The 20,826-nt window shown below is 37.9% G+C and overlaps 1 protein-coding gene across 5 annotated transcripts in view; it reads left to right on the top strand.

Annotated features, from left to right (window-relative positions):
- AGAP1 (ArfGAP with GTPase domain, ankyrin repeat and PH domain 1) overlaps positions 1–20,826 on the top strand; it is a 565,886-nt gene that overhangs the window by 488,273 nt on the left and 56,787 nt on the right. For all 5 annotated transcript variants that reach the window (XM_019553775.1, XM_019553777.1, XM_019553779.1 and 2 more), the window contains 3 exons: positions 11,572–11,726; positions 13,937–14,027; positions 19,837–20,059. In XM_019553775.1, the coding sequence (XP_019409320.1) occupies positions 11,572–11,726; positions 13,937–14,027; positions 19,837–20,059 (469 nt within the window). The remainder of the gene's footprint in view (positions 1–11,571; positions 11,727–13,936; positions 14,028–19,836; positions 20,060–20,826) is intronic.

Below are 20,826 nucleotides of genomic sequence, written 5' to 3' on the forward strand. Positions count from 1 at the left end.
CAAGATGGACCTATAGTTTAATCCAATAAATGGCAGTTCTGGTGTGATTGTGTTATCATAATTCATTACACAATCCTTTCATATTAATGATTTCCATACAGTAAGGTAACAGGAACTTGAATTAAATAAGTTTCAGTCCCCAGAGTATAGATAATATGTATCAAAAGGAACCGGTGGGATCCCAGACAATCAACAAACTTGAAGACTAAATTCCACCTTTAGACATTATCAGTGGCACACATTGATTTAATTACTTATTCTAGGGGTGTAACTGATGCAGAATCTGTGCAAGTATAACTGTCTAATAAGAAAAAAGAACTTAAAGTTATCTTACTTTTATAATTAGAGAAAAAATAAGTCTTTTTAGACTGATAAGACCATCTGTCTTCAGACTCATCTTCCCTCTCTTCCCCTCCAGTTTAGCAGAATCACCTTTATTTATTCATCCCATGACTTACTTCTACATTTGCATGGCAATTATTAGAGATAGCTGCAATCACTAGTTTTAGATTTTATTTTACTATAGAATCTGTGACAAGTTGAAAAGTCAAAGACTATTCTTTTTGTAGACAAAGCAATAGTTAAACAATATTTATTCAGAGTGAAAAAGGAGTGTATAAAGTTGGTATATGTATGAAGGACCCCAACATCTTTCAATACTGTAATTTCCATTAGAATCATTTGCACCTATTTCCATTATTACTTAGTTAAAATACAGTTGTATCTTCACATCTGAAGCTTAACACATGGTGAATCTTTTTAACCTTAAAGACCTGACTCTGTGCTGTAGTTAAATGTCCATAACTATATCAAAACCATGTTCGTGACTAAAATACATAACAAGTTTCAAGTGTTAATCCCAAAGTTGTATATGGCTTATAAAGTATCTGAAACTGTCTTGCTACATACAAAATGTTGTTTTATATTGACTCCTAAATGCTTGAGCAGGCTTTTATGAAATACCTCCTTCAAGAGGTAATACATAAGAGTAGTCTTTAATAATAATCTCTCTCTCTCGATGACATTTTAGGATTACAACATTCATAGATTAATATCTAAATTTGATAGCCATTCAACTGCTTCAGGGGTAGCTGCATGGATTGATTTTAGATTGCCATTAAATGATCTAATTGGGCAGTCATTCACAATGTGTTGCACTGTCTGAAAAATCACACCACAGTCGCAACCCAGACTCTCCTCGATTTTCCATTTATGGAATAGGTGTCAATATTTTCCATGAAGTGTCTGGATGGAATTCAGGGACGACCAAATCTTTATTGGTAGGTTAAATCCTGGCTGAGGGATTGTAGGGTCGCTAACGATGTATTTCTATGGCAGGTTGGTATTTGCCCAGGCTTCCCTCCATTGTTCTTTGCTGCTCCTGTTATCATCATAGAGCTTCTTGGTGTATTTCCAAAAGGTTTTCTAGATTTGAGCTTATTCAGTAGTGGCATAATGATGTCCTTATTGATTGGGAGGCTTGGTTTACTGTTGGCCTTATGGTATCCCCATTTAACAGTAATGATAGTGTCACTGTCACAAGACTGACTTCTTCCAAATGTGCTCTTGTGTTAAGAAAGTCCTTTTGATTTCAAATTATATGCCCAATTAAAGTTAGCTTTAGAACTGCAAGTTGAAATGTTAGTTTTTACAAAAGTACTTGGAAGGCTAAATGACGAGTATTGACTCCCATATTGTATAAAGTGAAATGAAAAAATATTCCATGGATTTCTTAAAACCTTCATCTCTTGGCATCATTGTAAAACAACAAATATGTATAATACAATTATCTAGTCCCCTGAGCTAGTAATGAGCTTTTCATCTCCAGTTTGTCATTAAAGGGTAGGGTATTATAAAGTAGTACCACTAAAAAATTCTTCCAGTGGAACACAACCTTTATCAAGAGCTGTGGGCAACTGATGACAGAGTTACGTTGTCCTGATAGGGTTGAATTTCAAAACTAATTAGATTTAGACACTGGATTTGGAAAGGGGAGAGAAGTATTAGCATAGTCATGCCCAGTGGGACGTGGCACAAATATTTCCTTAATTGGGGCTGCTAACAAACATACTTATAACCATCCAAGTTATGAAAGTAATTTATGCTAAGTGACAAAAAGTAGTGATAGCTAATATTTTGTAGTGCCTAAATAAATTGCATGCCTTTTGCTTGCTGTACTTACTTTATAACTACAGGAGTAGAGTATAAAATTATGAATACTACAAGAGCATAAACACAGTTTTATACTGAAATATTACATCTGGTTTAAAATGTGTATGATTAAGATTTGGGAAGGGTGTCAAGAAGTCAGGACTGGAGTTGAAATAGGTCTCTGGAACCGCCTTATTATGAAACTAATCTTGCAAGGTGTCATTTCAGGTATGTCAAAATAGATTTCAGGGAAGAGTCCCAACTGCCAAAGATACTTTTTGGCATTTAGAAATATTAATACTATTATTTCTGTACTTAATTTCGTGCCACTTTATATTTAAGAGAAACAAATAAGGTCTCTGTGGGTGTGTCTACACATGATATTAATGCAACACAAAAAACTCCAGCACAGTTCACGCTGGAGTTCATTGCTCCTGGTGCAGTGTTTACACATGAGCTGGGGTGGCACAGCCCCGGCTGGCAGAGGGTCCCAGGGGGTCAATCTGTCAGTCCAGAATTCCTCCCCACCTACCCACCCCTACCCGCCCCCCCGGCTGTGGAGGGGCTGGCTAGGGCATGACAGTGTGAGGCTAGCCAGCTGGCAACCCAACACTGTAGCACCCTCATGCCCCAGCCAGCCCTGGACACTGTCTACACATGTATTACAGCGAAGTAAATAACTGCCATACGATAGTATTTGTGTCAGGCAGTACTATCCTACAATGGAGTTAATTAATTTACTCTGACCTAATAGCCTCACTGTGTAGACAGTGACACTTTACTGCGGAGCTAATTAGTCAGCTCCTCAGTAAAGCATCTTGTGTAGATGCTCCCTGTTAGAGTTAGTGTCATCATTCAACTTAAATGTATAGAAAATGAGTATTAAATATCTGTTAAACATCCAGGTTAATATTCCTGTTATAACACCTGTATCATAATCAGTATCTCAAAAATAAAACATAATATAGAACTAGTAAAATGAAAATAAGTCTTGTGGTCAAGGCACTGGACTAGGACTGGAATTCTGGTTTCATTTCTTTTGTGTGCCACAGTCTTCACAGATGATCGTGGGAAGTTATTTATTCCCACTATTACACATGTAAAAAAAGGACATGATGCTTCCGCTTCCCATCTCATTGTTTATGTTGTCTGTTTAGGTTGTAAACTTTTCAGGATAGGCACTGCATCTCTATACAGTACCTAACAAGACAAGCCATGATCTAATCTGAAGTCTCTAGATGCTACCATAATACAATTCCCTTCCATCAGTAGAGATGATGTTCAGTAGATGCTTGATGTAATTCATAACAGTAAAAGCAAAAGATGCAGGAACAGACATCTAGAAAGCAGGCCAATTTGCATGTTATTTTAGAATAATTCTTGATAATGCAAAACACTTGCTCAGCTGCTTCTTTCTTTTGAAGATTTTAGCAGAGTTGAGTTCATTTTTCTCAAAAGAGAGATAGCCTTTATGAGTATGAAGTGATTGGAGTATATCTTATTACTGTAAGCGTGGGTCCTGTCCAGTGTAATTTACCAAATTAGACCTCTCTCTGTTTGCTGTCATAATGTCAGATATGGTAAGACACTTACTGACATTCATTGGGTGGCTGGATACATTACGCTGTTTTCCTTGGGATCCTTCCTTGGTTTAACATTTACAGGCTTACAGAGAAAAGGTAACAAGGAGTTTGACAGAATAAGGGATATCTCCTTGGTTTCAGCCACTGAGAAGACCTGAAGCCATATTTTATAACCAATTTTAAGCTTTATTTCAGTGGATCCTTACAGAGTATTATCCAGTTGTATATGCTGTTTACAAATGTTTGTTTTTACTCCTGTGGCCTGTTCCATCTAAGAAATGGTTGTTTCTCACTTTTATCAGAGGGGTGGGTTTCTGTTAAAACAACACATACTTCTTGCCACAGGGAAAATAAATATTAATGACCTGTTACTCCAGATAAATTCAGTAACAGTGTTTTTAAAAAGCAAGGTTAATGGTAAAATCAACATCTACAGTGTAAACAATGGTATTCTAACATGAAAGGGAGATGTTACATGAGCACTTAATCGTAAGCAGAGCACTGCATAGTTTCTGATGCATGTTGACTCAGATATCCAGTTCTATTGGTCATTTGAAAAAGCATCACAGGAATCCTTTATTCTTTGGATTCCATTGCATCATTATTGCAGAATTGTCTCCCTCCAGCTCTTTCCCTATTTCAGCGCCCAATTCCCACACACCCTCTCCCCCCAAAAAAGAAAGTGTATTCTTGTCAGACATCTCCTGTTGATAACTTCCAAATGGAAAACAGTTGCAGCTCTGGGTTTTTTTTACCACTTTAACCCTTTGTCTGCTAGGCTTCCAGGAAATAATTGATGACTGATTGGCCCATTAACCTTTTTAAAAAAAAGTTTGATAGCCTGGACTTGTGTAATGAGGAGGGATTCCTTGTGAAATCAGTTTGATGGCAATGTTGCTTGCCCCTGAGGATGCAAAATTAGCCCCATGGGACCTCGTCTGCATAGAAACTGGACACAATTAGTGTAATATCCGGTGTTATTAATGTAGTTTGGAGTAATTGGGCAGGTTGATTTCGACAGGTTGATGTTGCTAAAATACTATTATAGTGGACTTTTCTATGAGTAACTGTTAAAGGGTGAAAACTCTTTAATAAAATTTTGTGATTGGGCTCATAGGGATTTAAACAGCACAACCTGTAATATTGCTGTGTAACAAAAAGAACAATTTCATTTCATTTTGTTAACTGGATTTTTCTGTTTTGTGTCTGTACTGTCTAATATTTTAAACATATGCTGCCTGGCACTGCACATATTTTCTCTGTAGGCATTGCTTTGTGGAATCTTGATGAGCTGCAATATGCTCTGTTATTTTAAGATCACAAGTTTAACACAGTCTGTTCATCAAATTTTGTATTAAACAGCAAACTTCCAATAAAACGCATCTTCAACTGATGCAATTATTTCTGATCTCCTGCATGTAGCCCCTTTCTTTTGGTATGAATTCAAAGGCACAATGGACTGAAAGGGAAATACCAACTTCCATCTCCTTAATGGGCTGCTGTTCTCAGCTACTGATGGTCAGTATTCTGGCAGGCTTCCAGCCAGTTTGTTGACCGGACCAAAATATCTTTATAGCCTACCACTGAAAAATGATGTATCCCTTTTTATCTAGAAGTAATATATGTTATAACCTACTGAACCCTTCCACCACTGGTGCACACCTCCGTATCAGTCAGGGTAGCAGCGGTTTTACGCCATTTGCTTACAATAAAGAGGATCAAGGGGTTGGACAAGAAATTTATGAATCAAAAATCTATTTTGGGGGAATAAGAAGTTATATATGCAATAAAAATAGTGGAAAGTGCCTAGAGGTACCCCCCTAAGCTGTGTGTAGTGTTCATAGCATTTTTTGGTACATGCTACAGTAGATACTTGTAAACAAGGAAATAATGAACAAACTCAGAGAATTCTTGCATCCTCATTTCAAGTTTTGGTTGTCTGGAAAGATGGCATCCAATTTAACTTTAACAGGTATTGTTGAAAAGACTTCAAGGTAAAGCCAGCCTGATGGTTGGAGACTAGTATGCGAGGACTGAATGCTGCTTGTAGGTTACTTGTATTTTAAGTTCCTTAACATTGACAATGGATGGTGGGAGCCTAATACAATGTTTGGTGTGTCAGGAGACAGGAGAAGTTTTAGCAATGAAAAAAACAGATCCTGCCAGAAAACCAAATAAAATAACAATGCCTAAATGCTTTAATGCTAACTGATAGTGGGTATGCAACAAAATTGTAGATTCTATTTCTAATCTCCATATTTCCAGTCCATCTGAAGTTAGTTACCCTAGCCATATAGGTATGCTCAAGGCTGTTAGCAGTAGAAAGGTTTAGTTAAAGCAGTCTTTGATTTTCTTTATTGTTTCCTTAACATTAGAATTGTGACTTAATCATGAAAATTAAGTTGGTGATAAAGATAAATCTAGTTTTTAGGCAATGATTGAGTAGAGCAAAGATTTACCAAATAATAACAGGCTAAATCACAGCTAATTTACTAGTATACGTTGCTAATCTAACTTGTATGCATTCAAAAAAGAAGTCCTTTCTTAAATATTGGACTGGCCTCTCCTTTGTATTTTCTTTAGGTGTCTTCCACTTCCATTTATTTGGAGCTATACAAAGCCTTCTCTGTACTTAATAAAGTACTTATGTGAGTAGAAGTTTTCACTCAGTGGCTCTCTTTTGGTTATTCTATTTAGGCTCATGAATTTCGTCAGCCAGATTTGGTTTCAGCTCTTTCAGCTGTAGTCTAATAGTCTGTGTGAGGTTGGAGAAAGTTGTCTTTATCATTTGAGTTAAAAATTTGCTGTACTTGGTTATTCTTATACTTGATTCTATGATTCACTCATCTGGCTAAGAAAAGCTTATCTTTTATAAATAGATGAAACCTGGTATATGGAAGGTTTCTAGATGGAACTATCTATATTAGGAAGTTTTCATGAAGTGGGATAAATGGTGGTTTAGATGACTTCCTTTTTTGTTTGTCCATTTCAAGGAAAGTCCTGATGATCACTTGGAGAGGGCTCCACCTATTAGAAATGGTAAAAATGATAAATTCCTAAGAGGGCTGCTAAAATTGTTGCTGGTTCCTCCCCTTACTCTTATTGAACTATTGTTTCTAATTTGTTCCAGTCCTCCTTCATCCTCAACAGAACTCATGAGACTATGTCAGCATGACCTCAAAAGCAAGCCCAGAATCACACAAATTGCCTGACCCCACAACTGGAACAGCGTAGATGGCTTAGGAGCATATCTGAGTAACCCGAGCACATGCTTTTCAGAAACTAAGCTTGGGGTTTGTGCTTGAAGTAGCTCAGGCATGATCTTGAGCTGTCTGTGCCAGGTTGTGACCTGTCCATTTTTTTCATAAAAAAAAATGAAGCCATCTGTTGAGGGGGGCGGGGAAACCTAAGCAACTTGAAAGTTTATCAGCAGGAAGCAGCATTGAGGGACTGACAGAGCACAGAAGAGTCCTCTGCTGTCTGATCAGGAGTACAGCACCCTACAGGGAACATTCTGTCAGGGCTTTTTAGCCCCCAACCTCCCCAAGCATGTGTTGCTGCTGGTGAAGGGCACAGTCAAGGGTATTAGTATGGGGGTGAGTAGGAAACTCCTGGGGTGAGGCCAACATGGTGTAAAACCATTGTTGCAGGACAGATTTGCCAAGCCAATATTTAATTTTGGGGGTTTTTTTACGGACAGTCTGTAAACTTTTTAGTGACAGCCAAGCATTTTTACTATGGTTCTTGTTAAACCCCTGAGTTTGAACCTAGCCCTGGTCCAGAGCATGACAGAAGGGTGACATTTATGTTATATAAAACACATGTCAGTAAAAACATATGTTAATAAAAATTTTTGGTTGTCAGTAAAATGTCTGCAGATTGCCAGTAAAATAAATAATGTCTTGGGTTGGCAACCATACATCTCTGTTACCTAATTTTGGGATTTGGGAAGGGTTATAAATGGACAGGTCTTATTTCTTGGCAGTACTTCATGGGCATACTCGTACATACACGTATGTATATATGTAGTTGTGGACACAGAACCCTTCCCAAATGTCATTGATTAGGAACTGGTTCATAACTGTGTGGAGTGCTATGGCTCTGATATCAGGGGGTAGGAGTGAGCACACAGCCCAGCATTTTTTTTCAGACCTCTGGCTGGGGACATTTTCATTGTTCATCTTCCCTTTCTCTCTTAAACGCGAGGTCAGTAAACTTCAGTCACCTGCAGATGACTGAAGCCTGCAGTGTTCTTGCCTGACTTGCAGGAGGGGACACAAGAGGGGAGTGCCTTGGACCCACGGGCTGCCTATACGTATGCTTGAGGGTGCTGTTTTAATTAGAGTGGTTCCCAGACAGCTGCTCCATTTAAAACAGCTTACTGTCACAGGTATTAAATCCTTGCATGTTTCAAAATGGCCACAGAATGGTTTATCTAAATCTCATTCAACAAGATTTAGATGAAGCAACCCCGTCGCCATTTTGAACCAAGTCGGGGCTTAACACCCATGACAGTAAGGCAGTGCTGGAGCAATCTAATTAGAACATGGAGCAGACTCGATTAATCAAGTCTGCTCTGACATGTTGTAATTAGAATGTGAACAAGCACATCTCTAGGCACCCCCAGGTTTTTTTAGTTCCCAGAGGCTGTGGTAAAATAGGGAGTCTGGGACACAGCTGATTTGTTAGAAGAATAGCTTTTATTACACAAGCAGTGCAAGGGAGCTCAATGATAAAAAAGTGCCAATGAAAGGGGGAAAAGTATGGTTGGGTGCAGGGGGAAGGCAGTAAAGTTCTGGTTGTGTACCATAGCAGCCAGTTGCAGCAGTGTGCAAGTGTGTGCGTGTGCGTGCGCGTGCGTATGTTCTGCGGGAGGAGTGTTAGGTGTGGGATGCCTAGAGGGCACCAAGTGTTCTGTAACGCACAATGCCTGATATCTACATGTAGCACAAGCAATTCATAGTGAAGCACTTGACCTTCCAGGTACACTTTTAAACTGTTACAGGCAGATTTAAATTGGTTTCACAGGCTTGCATGTCTGTCCATTTCAAGTTTAAGCTGCATTTAAACCATTTAAAGTGCTGTATGTGTCCATGTCCATAGCCTGCCCTAAGAACTTTCTTGTTACCGTTTTACATAACTGCATTGTCACAGGCTACCTCTAGACAATATTTTTGCAGTGCTATGAAGCTTGCCTATTGCAGAAATAGCAAATGCTATGGGCTACTGAATGTTCAGAGTCCCTTGATACTGAAACGTTCGGAGTCCCTTGATTGGAGTGCAGCCAAGGTATGCTCGCAGTGATAGGGGTGCCCGCTCTGTAGCTCCACCCCCTGGAGCCCTATTACTGAGCCGGACACGCTCACTGACAGGCATGTGAGCAAGGTTCCTGGGTGGCCCAAAAGCCCAGCTGGTCTGAGATTCCCCTGGAGCTCTTGAAAGGTCCTGGTAATTTAAAGGGCTCCTAGTGTTCCAACACCAGGAACCCTTAACTGTTTCTGGGCTGCAAGAATCCTCTCATCCTGGGTGCCTAGCAGTCTTTGAGACTCCCGTGGGGTCTCCACCCCCATCAGTCCCTGTCTCTGCCCAGACATTTAAAATGCGTGCCTGCATCCTGGGAGTTGGGAACACTGATGATGGCATTCCCGGTTCCCATTCTGCTGGTGTGCTGGGACATCTAAAGCATGTGCCTAACTCCCAGGCTGCAGGTACACACTTTAAATGTCCTAGTGACTCCTCAGCATGAGTCAGGATCACAGGCAGCCAGTATTCCTGGCTCTTGTGCCACAGGCACCCCAGACATTTAAAGTGTGACTGCAGCCCAGGAGCTGAGAATGCCAATAACTAGCATTTCAGCTGTTGGTGCCCCAAGCAAGCAGCCCGACAGAGTGTGAAGTGCTCATTTTTCTTCCTGGGCAGCTCCTGCCAGTAGCTCAAGGAGGCAACTGAGACAGGGCAACTTGCAAACCTCCATGATAGCATGCCCCTGGGTGGGCTGTTAGGGAGCTAGCTGCTCTCCCTCTGTTCCCTTAGAGGGAGGGAGGAAGAGGAGAGCACTGTGGGATTGTGGAGGTTTCTCTCCTTGGCCACACATTCAGTTTGTCTCAGGATGACAAAGAAGTTGCTATTTAAACAGCAACTTCTTTGTGGCAGAAGTTTTTTAGAACAAATTCCTTCAATGCATGGCACGTTACAGAATAATCGCATATATCCTGCAACAGATGCAACATGTCAAAGGCGCTATAGAGGTTACAGCGTGTGAGCCCAGAAGGAATATCTGGATCATCAAATCCAGTATCTTGGTATCACAAATAGCCACATAAGATAATATGTTTAATAAATTTGTCAAGCTCATTCTTAAAAGTACTTAGTAATATCTTGATGTCAAACCAGTGAATCACAAAGTTGGGGCCCATCATAATTCAATGATGTGGCTTGTTACAAAAATGAGATTGGCAAGAAGGCATGGCTTTCTAAAGCCTTTGCAGGAAGCCACAGTGTTTTCCATGTTTTATTTAAAGGGACAGCTTGAGGCATCCCGATTCACCACAAAATAAAATCAACCCTCTGCATTTGCATTTCCTTCCAATGTCCATTTCCAGGTTGTACCTCAGTGCTGACTTAAGCTAGAGAAGTCATCTTGTCCAGTGTTTGGGAGGTTTCTTTTTTGAGCCTAGTTCTGCCTGACCTGTCCAGGCCAGGTAGTTTCTTTGAGAAGGGATGTAAGCATCTTTAAAAGTTCAATAAAACACCAAAATATCACGAGTTTTTAGTCAACTGAGCTCCGATGAAGTTCTGTCATTTTGTATCAGAAAAATCGTTCACCTGAAAATTGGAAATCAAGTTTAATAGGGAAAAACATTTGTCCCACAGGTCAAAAGAGTGACTCCCAGTGAGCAAGACTGCTGCTTTTAAATAGAATTATTTAATATTTTATCATTTACTGTTGCGTGTTTATAGATGACAAAATAATGCAAGAGTTCCATGGTTCTAAAGTCTTTAGCAGACAAGTGCTTATAAATGTCCTTACTAAAAGCTACTATATTTGATGTTCAACAAAACTGTATAGTCTTATTCTAATCTTTCTTAACCAACTTGATTATCGCTATTTCAGCTTCTTTGAATTTTCTTTTATATTTGACTCCGGTGTACGAAGGGTATTTGAAATCAGAGTTCCTTTTCCTACAGTTCTGCTGATACTTCCTTAAATTGTGTTCCTTGGGCCAAGTTGTTATTTTTTTTTGAAGGCTATAGGAACATAATTCATTAACCACCTTTCTCTAGCTTCTCATGTTATTTTCCCTGCTCTTCTAGTTGCAAAAAGCTCATGAGCAAAACATTTTGGACTAATGTTCATTTGGTGAGCTCCTACATACAATAAACACTCTTATATGAATGTATCATGCAGTGTATGTACAAAACACTGAAGAACTATGGAAAATTATACTGGAACATTTGTGCTGTCATTTTTTTATTCTGTGGAATATTTACCCAGAAGGATACTTTGATATATACTTTGGAAAAATTTACATTAGATAGGTCCTTAGGCCTTACTCTGAAAGCTGGAGAAATATAGAAATATTTTCTGTAAAATGTGCATATTTCCCTGAAATAGTATATACTTCAACTGCATGAAGTGATACTATATAGTCAGAAACAATCAAAACAAGGGTTTTCTTGAGGCATATTCTGACAAAGATTGCTGCTTTGTGAGCATTTGAATATATATTCAAACCTACATTGGCTCGTAGTACCATATAGATGCTATTCAAGTAAAAGGCAGTATTAATGACTAATTGCTGCTTTAATTAAAAGTGCTCTTCCGCCTTTTTTTCAGAACAAGAGGAAAACTTTGAGTTTATCATTGTGTCCCTCACTGGCCAGACTTGGCACTTTGAAGCTACCACGTATGAAGAAAGAGATGCATGGGTGCAAGCCATAGAGAGTCAGATACTGGCCAGTCTACAGTCATGTGAGAGCAGCAAGAATAAGGTAAGGTGTATAACATGACCCTGGAATTAAGCAAGGCTCCTAGATTGTTAAAGAGAAATCAGAATCTAGATAATGTAAGAAAGAAGAAAGCCTGTATTGTGAGGGCTTTGTAGTCTTTAGACACAAAGTACTGAGAAGAGTAAACAATACAAACATGTATGTCTTGGAAACAATTTAATACAACTTACTTTACCCTTTTTATATTTTTGCTTTCATGTTTAATATAATGTGAAGCTATCAGGTATTTTTCTCCTCATTTTTATAATTTCAGATGAATCATTAACTTTTTTAACTAATTTATGGGTAGTTATACATTTTATCCACTTCTGTCAGTCCAGACTTTATCTTCCAGAGCTGGTCTGTAAAAGAGCAGTTTAAGGACTTGTGCCTGTGAAAATAGCAACTTATTTAAAAGCCATGTCTGTACTGACAGCAACTGGGCTTGTGCAAACTGGTATGCCATTAAATGCCCTAGTTTGCATAATAGCAAAAACATTCAGTCTTATCCAGACCAAAAGCACTCTCACTTATGATCAGAGTGTATACATTTAAGAAGCAATGGTCAGTTATTCCTCTATTGTCCAAGTCTGTTTTGGTGACACTACAGTGAAGTTTTTTTTTCCTTTAATTAATATTAATTCATTCTTAGTTGTTTTGTTTTAGGCAAGCTAATGGGAGAATAATCAGGAAGCAAAAGTACAGCCATGTCTTTTGGTGCCATGGAATAGGTGCTACAGCACAACACATTCATATATGGCAAAAGTAATTTTTTCTCCTTACTTCAGCTGTTCTTTAAATCTCTAATTCCCAAATCCCAGTTTCTTTCTGGGGAGAGCTTCATCGTTTCCAGTTCTTGAACTTCTTGGTTTTGAAAGAAACTCCACAAACTGAAAGGTCTTTTTACATTGTTCGTGTTGACTTGGTCTACTTCATCATTAAAAAGCACACTTATATTTTGAAATGAGTGCTGCCTTTGGTTCCTTGTTTAACCACAGTAAATTAAACCATGGTATTTATTGGTCTAATGTAATTTACTAGCTGTTTTTTGTTTAGCTATTATTTCTGTGGAGAGAAATTATTGTCCACTTACTCCTGTTGCCTATTTTGATTGAGTCATACACTATTACATACATTACAATAGAACGACTAAACAAGTGCCACTGTACAAAAATATTAATATAATTGCAAAGAATGCTGGTTTGCATATTTAGCGCACAGTAAATGAACAAAGAATTTCATTTTTGTTATAATAGATATTTGCTTTATTAAAATAAATGAAGCCACTTATAATGTTTTGTTTGTTTGTTGGGTTCATTGTGTAATGAACTCTAAAACAACTTGAGCATAAAGGCCTTCTGTGAGAGAGTTTTCTTATTCACCTCTGGAAGAAGGGCACAGGAGGAGCTTAGAAACATAAGTAAAATGATTTAGTGGTCTTATTTTTGTGACCTATGGACAAATCACAAGTACGCTACAGATCAGCATGTAGAAGGTCTGATTCTGCGCCCATTTTTAAATCAGTGTCGTAAGTCCATTATTCAGTACAGTTAGCCAGTTTTATCCAGACAGTCTGTAGGGGCTAGCTGATATAGACAATGAGCCACATCTGCATGGAAAATTGCATCTTCAGGTCAAAATATAGGTTACCGTGGGGAGAAACTCTCATTACAGCCCATTTGCTGATAGAAGGGTTTTTGTTTCTTTTGCAAATTATTGATTAATCTGCTTGAACAAAGATATGCACATATTCACATCAATAAAATAAATGGAATTTTTAAAATGATAATAATTGGTTTTGAGAAGTATCAAGCTATGATCATCTTTCTCATGAATGGTATGCTTCATTTTTAAGCTCAGTCTTTTCTGTCTAATTCCACTCTTGGTCAGAATCCAGTCCTATATCTTAGAAATGCCCAGACTTCCTGTGTTCTGTGTAGAGAACTTCAGAAAAACTCTGTGCTGTCAGAAGTAAGGATGGAAATTGGAAGTTATGCGTGTCAAGCACTGAATTGCAGTACTTAAAGATGCCAAAGGATCAACTCTTTGAGAAGCAAACCAAAAATGTCATATTCCCTGATCATGTTCATTCAACCTGATCTGAACTTTTTTTTTCTTTTTTTTTCCCTTTCACATAGATGACAGTTTGTGTTATCTAAATCTTTTCATTGGGTTTTTATTTCTTGTATGTGTGTTTCTTTAAATATACACAGTCCCGACTGACAAGTCAGAATGAGGCCATGGCCCTTCAGTCAATAAGAAACATCAGAGGCAATTCTCACTGTGTGGACTGTGAGGCTCAAAGTAAGTACAACCATTGCTACACGAGAAATGTTATCCTTGACTTATAAAGCTTACACATTTTCTTTGGTCCAGGGTTATGTGAACAGCTGTTCTGGTTCTTGCCCTCTCGGTATTGTATCCCATATCCCTTTTCACATTTGTAACTCACTATTGAATTTGATTAGTTAGGTACGTTTTATGTTTTTTCATACTTAATTCATGGTGTGTTCAAATGTCCTGATTTTTCCAGTGTTTCATTTTTCACGTTAAGTATGAGTTTATATACTTCTTTCTGCACCTTTTATTTGTACACTTTTCTTTGAATATGGCTTTCTTTCAGCTTTTTTTTTTCTTTTTTTTTAACAACATATGATGCTCCCATTACCCTTCAATAAAGGCATTACTTGATCTAATAGGATTATGTACCCTATCAATTCTATTAGATGTGAAAATCTTTACCTGGCCTTACTTCTTTCTTTTTTCTTTTTATTTAAATGGCAAAGAAAAATAAACCAGTTACTATCTGGATATTGATTTTGGATTTTTTTTCCCTTAGTGCTTTCTTTTATTCTGGGTTCATGCCACTGAGGTTGAGCTCACCAGTCTGTTACCCGCTAGTTCCAGGGTTTTGTGCTTCCATCATAAGAATTAGGTTTTGGCTAAAACTTACAAGACCATATTCTCACGTCGAAAGCAATTAGTTGTAAAACAGAAGAAAATGGCATTCAAATTTTATACCCTCTTAAATATGAAAAACATTTATTTCTGGTAATTATATAAGCAATAAGAAATTAAGTTAGTCATTTTTTTATTTTTATATTAAACATTTACAAACAAAGTTTTATAGACCTGTTGATTTAAAACATGATTCAGTTCTCTCTTTAGCACCCATCCTAGATGTAAGACTAAAATGAACAGTTAATAGAAAAATGCAGAAGTCTCTCACATATCATTCACTATGTGTACTAATAAAAATAAAGCTGATCACAGTAACCTATCAATAAACCCATCATATTACCATCCTGTCAACCTCCCTCTTGAATGGCCTGAGTGAGGGGCCATTAAAACACTAGTGAGCATTTAAAATATAAGTTAATTTTTTTAAACTACAATGTTTAACTGTCCAACTACTAATCTTAGAAAGGTACCTCACATATAGAATTTTTTTTACTTTCTAAAATATGGGTAAAATACAACTTGGTCCCTTCTTTTTTTTTTTTCTCCCTTCCTTTTGCCTTTGGAGGAACCGGTTCATGCCAATATGCCCTGCAATAAGGGAAGTTTTGTCACTACTTCCTTTGAAGTTTTTAAGATAATAAGAGGTTGTCCATGGAGGGAAAGTTGAGAGTAATGCCAATGCTTTCTGGGTCCCAGGAGCTGAGTATGTTGCCTGTGTAGTGATTGAGGCCTTTGTTACATTGGGCATTGAGCACCTGAGCTCCAGATCCTATTTCAGATACCGTCAAAGCTAGGTATTGACATGCTTTGAATAGATTTTTCATGTAAATTTTATGGGGGCTTCTTGAAGGCAGGTACCAAAAGAGATTATACAAAAAATAAAGCAAGGGCTTTACATTCTAGTGCTAGTAAGTGAGCAAAGAAGAATATAAGACAAATTCTGAGTTTTCTTCATTACAATATATTTTATTTTCCACAACTTCTTAATGCATTTTTCATATTAATAGGGTTACCAGTATTCAGACCTACTTGGAAGACTGGCACAAGTTCAAATGAAATATAAAATATGCATACAAAAATGATGCATTTCTATGTAATAGAATTTAATTCTGCTAAATGACCTAAATATATACTTTGTTTATTTGCAGTATTCATTACTGTATGTGAGCAGACTGCATGGTAAAATTGGTTCTGCTTCTGTCTCTTTCATTTTCCAGTATTTCACCAGAACCTTATTTTCAGTTGGCTAGAATGGACTGAAAAGGGTATATGATACCCTCACAACAATGTCTGCCTCCTCAATGATACTGCTTACTAAAGTATAACTAGCTAGTCATATCCTCAGGACTTAATCCTCAGGTTCTTTTAAGATTTTTAAGAGACAATATGTAAACATCCATTTATCTTTTGGAATGTACCAATCTTTTTATTCGTGACTTGCCTTTACAGGGCCTCTATTCCATGCCTGAGTTTATGAACTTCACCCATCAAAGCTCAGAACTCTTGGGAAAGAAGTGGGTCTCTGTATCTTCACAGATCTAAATGTTTGGTAGCAAGGGACTATATGAAATTGCAGCCTCAGCCATTTTTCCATTCCTTCCAGTCATAATTAAGTCTTCAAATTCAAAATTCTTATTCAACCTGTTTTCCTGAAACCATTGTCTTATTAGCACCTTGTTTTAGTATTTAATTTCTGTTGTTACTACTACTGTTGTGGTTCTAGTAGTAATAAAGAAGCCAACCATCTGGCTTTGGACTTGGTTCATATTAGCACAAAGCAGTAGAATGGGTGAGCCCAAGAAGAAAGCTGTTTCCAAATACTGTGCTTGAATGATTTGGATGTTGTGTGGATCTTGTCAGGAATGATAAATCAAAGCCCTTTTTTGAAGCAGAAGTCTTCTGAGGGATTTTTTCCCCCTCAAGAGGCCTGTTTCCATCTCAGTCCTTTCCTTTAGGTTCTTCACACTGAAGTTCTTGAAAGAGATAATGACCCCAGACCAAATTCTGAATCTGTTCCACTTCCCAGAAATGCAGATAATATTTTTATCACCATTATCTTGTTGATTCCACAAGTTTTCAGAACTCCTTATTCAGGACTACAGAAGCCTTTAGTCTGGAAATGTTCAGCAGTCAAAAAAGCTTGTATTGTCTGTTTGACATACTGGGCATGTCTACACATTCATTAATGTGATGAAGTTACTGCACATTAAGTTTAGTACCTGTAATAACGGGTACTAACTCAATGTGCAGTAACCAGCACTACTGCACAGTAGCACTGGTGCACACCTTTAAGTGACACTAATGTGTAGTAGACTAATTGTACTGTTCATTAGCCTATTTGATAATGAACAATGACCTTCACCATGACATGTTAATGCACGGTAGAATTAGTCTACTGCTTATTTAATGTCTCGTGTAGATGTGCTCCGTGTGTAGGTAAAACAAAGTGGAAATATAATCTTTTTTTAAAACAAATAGATCAGGGACTTTGTCTCATTCTGTCATAAAATCTAGGTGTATCCAGAAAAGAGAGACCATAATTCATTGTGTCCATGGACCATGGTCCTGAGCACTTCTATAATACTTTAACCCCAGGATTATTGGTAGAATCAATGGAGAATGTAGATAGAAATATAGTTTTGATCTGCATATTCAAAAGGACTACAAGATTTGCCAAATACCAAACATTGCTTATTGGTTTTCCCCTGTGCATGTGTGTGTTGGGGGGTTTTTTTGGTTTTTTGGTTTTTGTTTAACCTAGATCAAGCTTAATGAATCATGTCTGTGCCATAAGAGAAGAGTTACAAAAGAAATGCTCTCCTACATGTGGCATGCTGGGAGTGCAAAAGTTAACAAAACTTCTGTGTTAATTTTCAGAAGAAGCCATTCTGTGATTGTATCTAATACAAGTTACAGCATACATGCATGATGAGCTCCATATTATTAGTCAATCCATTCCTGATGGCCAGCTTGTTGTTTGCTATATTCGAGAACATGGGAATGTGAAACCACATACTCCTAGGTCTCAGTCAAACTTCATAGGGTACTTGAGGGTTGACTCTCACAAAAATATAAGTTGAAACTTGGACTGCTGCTCAGGTTTTTTGTAGAATTATTCACTTAATCTGGCTTCTAGCTGTAATGGCCAGTACAAGAGAGGAGCCGTCTGTCAGCAGTCATTTAATGAAAATTCCCCAGAACCCGACTCCTTTGTAAGATATTACTGCTTGATAATTTTCCAGTTCAGAGAGAGAGTGCTTGAAGAACTGTTGTTCATCAAGATGGTTGCCTGTCACCTTCCTTGTTTGTGAAGTCAGAAGAGGCCTTGAGAAATTGTCCATTATGGATTCCTCATTTATGAATATTTTAAGGCAAGAGTAGGGAGCTGTCGTTCTATTGTTAGGTGTTAAACATTTCACTGATGTTTGAGGGGAAACCTGAAGCCCCTGAACATTGGTTTTGGCAAGTCAGTGCAAGAGATTTTACTCCAAACCTTCGGTCTTGTAAATTTTAATTGAAAATGCATTCTGTTATTAGCCTGACTCTTAAATGGTTATATTAAAATATATTTTAAAGCTAACATTCAATATTACATGTGTTTCTTCTTGTAAAGGTGACCTGAATGCGGGGGGGAGGATGAGGAGGGGTTTGTGTCTCTTCATACTTCATCTATGATTTACGTATGTTGAAAGGAATAGGAAGTTTTGCCTTCCTTGTTCTTAGAAGGCTCACTGGAAGGCTAAAGTTTATATACTGTACTTAGCTTTCTCAACAGTTAATATAATGTTTGGAAGTGGCAGAAATGTTAATATATAGACCTGTTCTTCATTCTGAATAAATGTTAATTACATTACAGTTGAATAGATTTGTCTGAAGAAGTTTTAGGACTGCTTGAAATTTTTACTTAAACTTTTTAATGGGCATTAGATTTTCAGATGAAAAAAAAATATAAAATCTGTCTGCCTTTCTAGATAACATTAATTTTTTGGCTGAAAACCAAGAAATATTTTTGGTTTTCAGTATCTTTTGGTTGTAATTATTTTTTTAGTTTCTCATTGCAGGAAAGGGGGGAGAGGGGATAATCTTTTGCCAACCTTTTCCTTGAGGGAGGGAAAGTTGATAGTCATTTTCTGACCAGCGCTGAATTTTACACGGTTTAAATAAAAATCTCCTGCCCTGTCATTTTAATCAGGTTTTTCCTTCTTGATATTTGAGATATCCTGCTCATTCTTCAGGGGGCCATCGTTTCTCCCAGGAAAAGGAAAATGGAAAAGATCTGACAGGAGAAAAAAGCCACCAAAAATCTCCCATAAAAAGTCTTTTATTTCATTTGTTAAACTGAATGTTTGTTCGAGAGAGATTCATACAAATCTAGATTTAAATAACATAGGATGGTAACAAAAATGAACCATCTTGGGAAATGACTTTGAATTTCCCGGCTTTTGTCAGGTTTGTCACAGCCTTATCGTTTGTGGGGTTATTTTTTTTGTCTGCAGAATCTTTCTGGCTAGTACACTAAAACTAGGACTGTTCAAAGTAGCACATTTTCATCTTAGTACTTATCTCCCTGATCCTAGAGATGAAAACATACCCCATAGTGTGTTAGATGTAAAAAGCCATATGTAGGTGATGATATAGATGGTTATTAAGGGAGTTGATATAGTTAGCAACAGAGACATTGTATCTAGTAGCTCTTTCTTTTCCTTTTTCTCTTGTAGTAATTGGCTACAAGTGGCTCCAGATACCCAAGGAGGGGCTTTTTCTACCACTTCACCCTGAGCTACCTGCTACTCTGTTTATATTTTCCCTATCTCTTCTTTTCTTTCTAGGATTAAACTTTCCCTTTGACTTCTGAAGGAGTGACATGTGTGCCTGCCTTTAGGACTACCACAGTTCCTTTTTTGAATCATTTGGGGTCTTTCGGAAGAATGCCACACAGATACTACTAGACCTTCCCTAGAAACCAGACTGCCTTTGCTTCTTGCTAGGATTCTCAACAGTGCTGAGAGCAAGAGACTGCTCTTTGTTTCCCAAATCCAAATTGTTATCCATAAAGCTCAGCAATTCCAAATATAACAGAGAATGTATCTCAAGAATTTTGTTTTGGTTTTTTTCCCCTTCCCTGATGATTGCTTGTTTTGTATTTCTGTAGACCCTGACTGGGCCAGCTTGAATCTGGGAGCCCTAATATGTATTGAATGCTCAGGTATACACCGAAACCTTGGCACACACTTATCACGTGTTCGGTCACTTGACCTGGATGACTGGCCAATAGAACTCATCAAGGTGATGTCCTCCATTGGGAATGAATTAGCAAATAGTGTTTGGGAAGAAAGTAGCCAAGGACGTATGAAACCATCATCAGACTCCACAAGGTAAGCCATCTTGGTCTCTTTGAATGAACGCATACAAAGAGCCAATATGTTCAAAATGTATGACCGCATTTGAAAAAAGAACAATGTCCGTGTTTAGGCATGTAGGCTGCCTGTACATGTGCTCGGAGGTGGGAAGGGGCAGCTTTAATTAGAGTGGTTCCGAGACAGCCACTCTAATTAAAAAGGCTCTCTGTCATGTATATCACCCCCTCTCCTGCTCTCCTCCCCCAGCCTTTCAAAATGGCCGTGGGGGCGCTTAACTAAAGCTCATTCAATGAGGTTTAGTTAAAGCGCCACACAGGCATTTTGAAATGTGGTGGGGGTCCTAATACACACGACAGTGAGGGGATGCTGGCGTGTCCTAATTAGAACTCATCAGAACACAACTAAAGGCACTCGTAAATCCTTATTTAGGCACTTCAGTGGTAGTTGCTGGTGTTGGCACATCTACTGCTTTCAGTCTAAATTCAGGCATCCATTTTTAAATAGATGTTGAGGTATCCCTGGTAAATATAAATTGTCCCACCAAAAAATGACGAAAACTCAGGGAACTTGATACATTTTGTATTTGACAAGATTGTCTTTGCAGTCCTTTACCAGTTCTCTCTCTCATGAAACAGCAGGAGGTTTGGACCTCTCAAACTTTTGTTCCTTGATCTATATTAGACTGAATGTATATTTTTTTTAAAAACTGGACTTAAAAGTCTCTCTTTCTTGGAATACTTGACTGTAATTAATAATGTGTTTTCAATAACCATAAGCTCTGC

Source organism: Crocodylus porosus, unplaced genomic scaffold, assembly GCF_001723895.1.
Source record: "Crocodylus porosus isolate Cpor-Errol unplaced genomic scaffold, CroPor_comp1, whole genome shotgun sequence".
Lineage (NCBI taxonomy): Eukaryota > Metazoa > Chordata > Crocodylia > Crocodylidae > Crocodylus > Crocodylus porosus.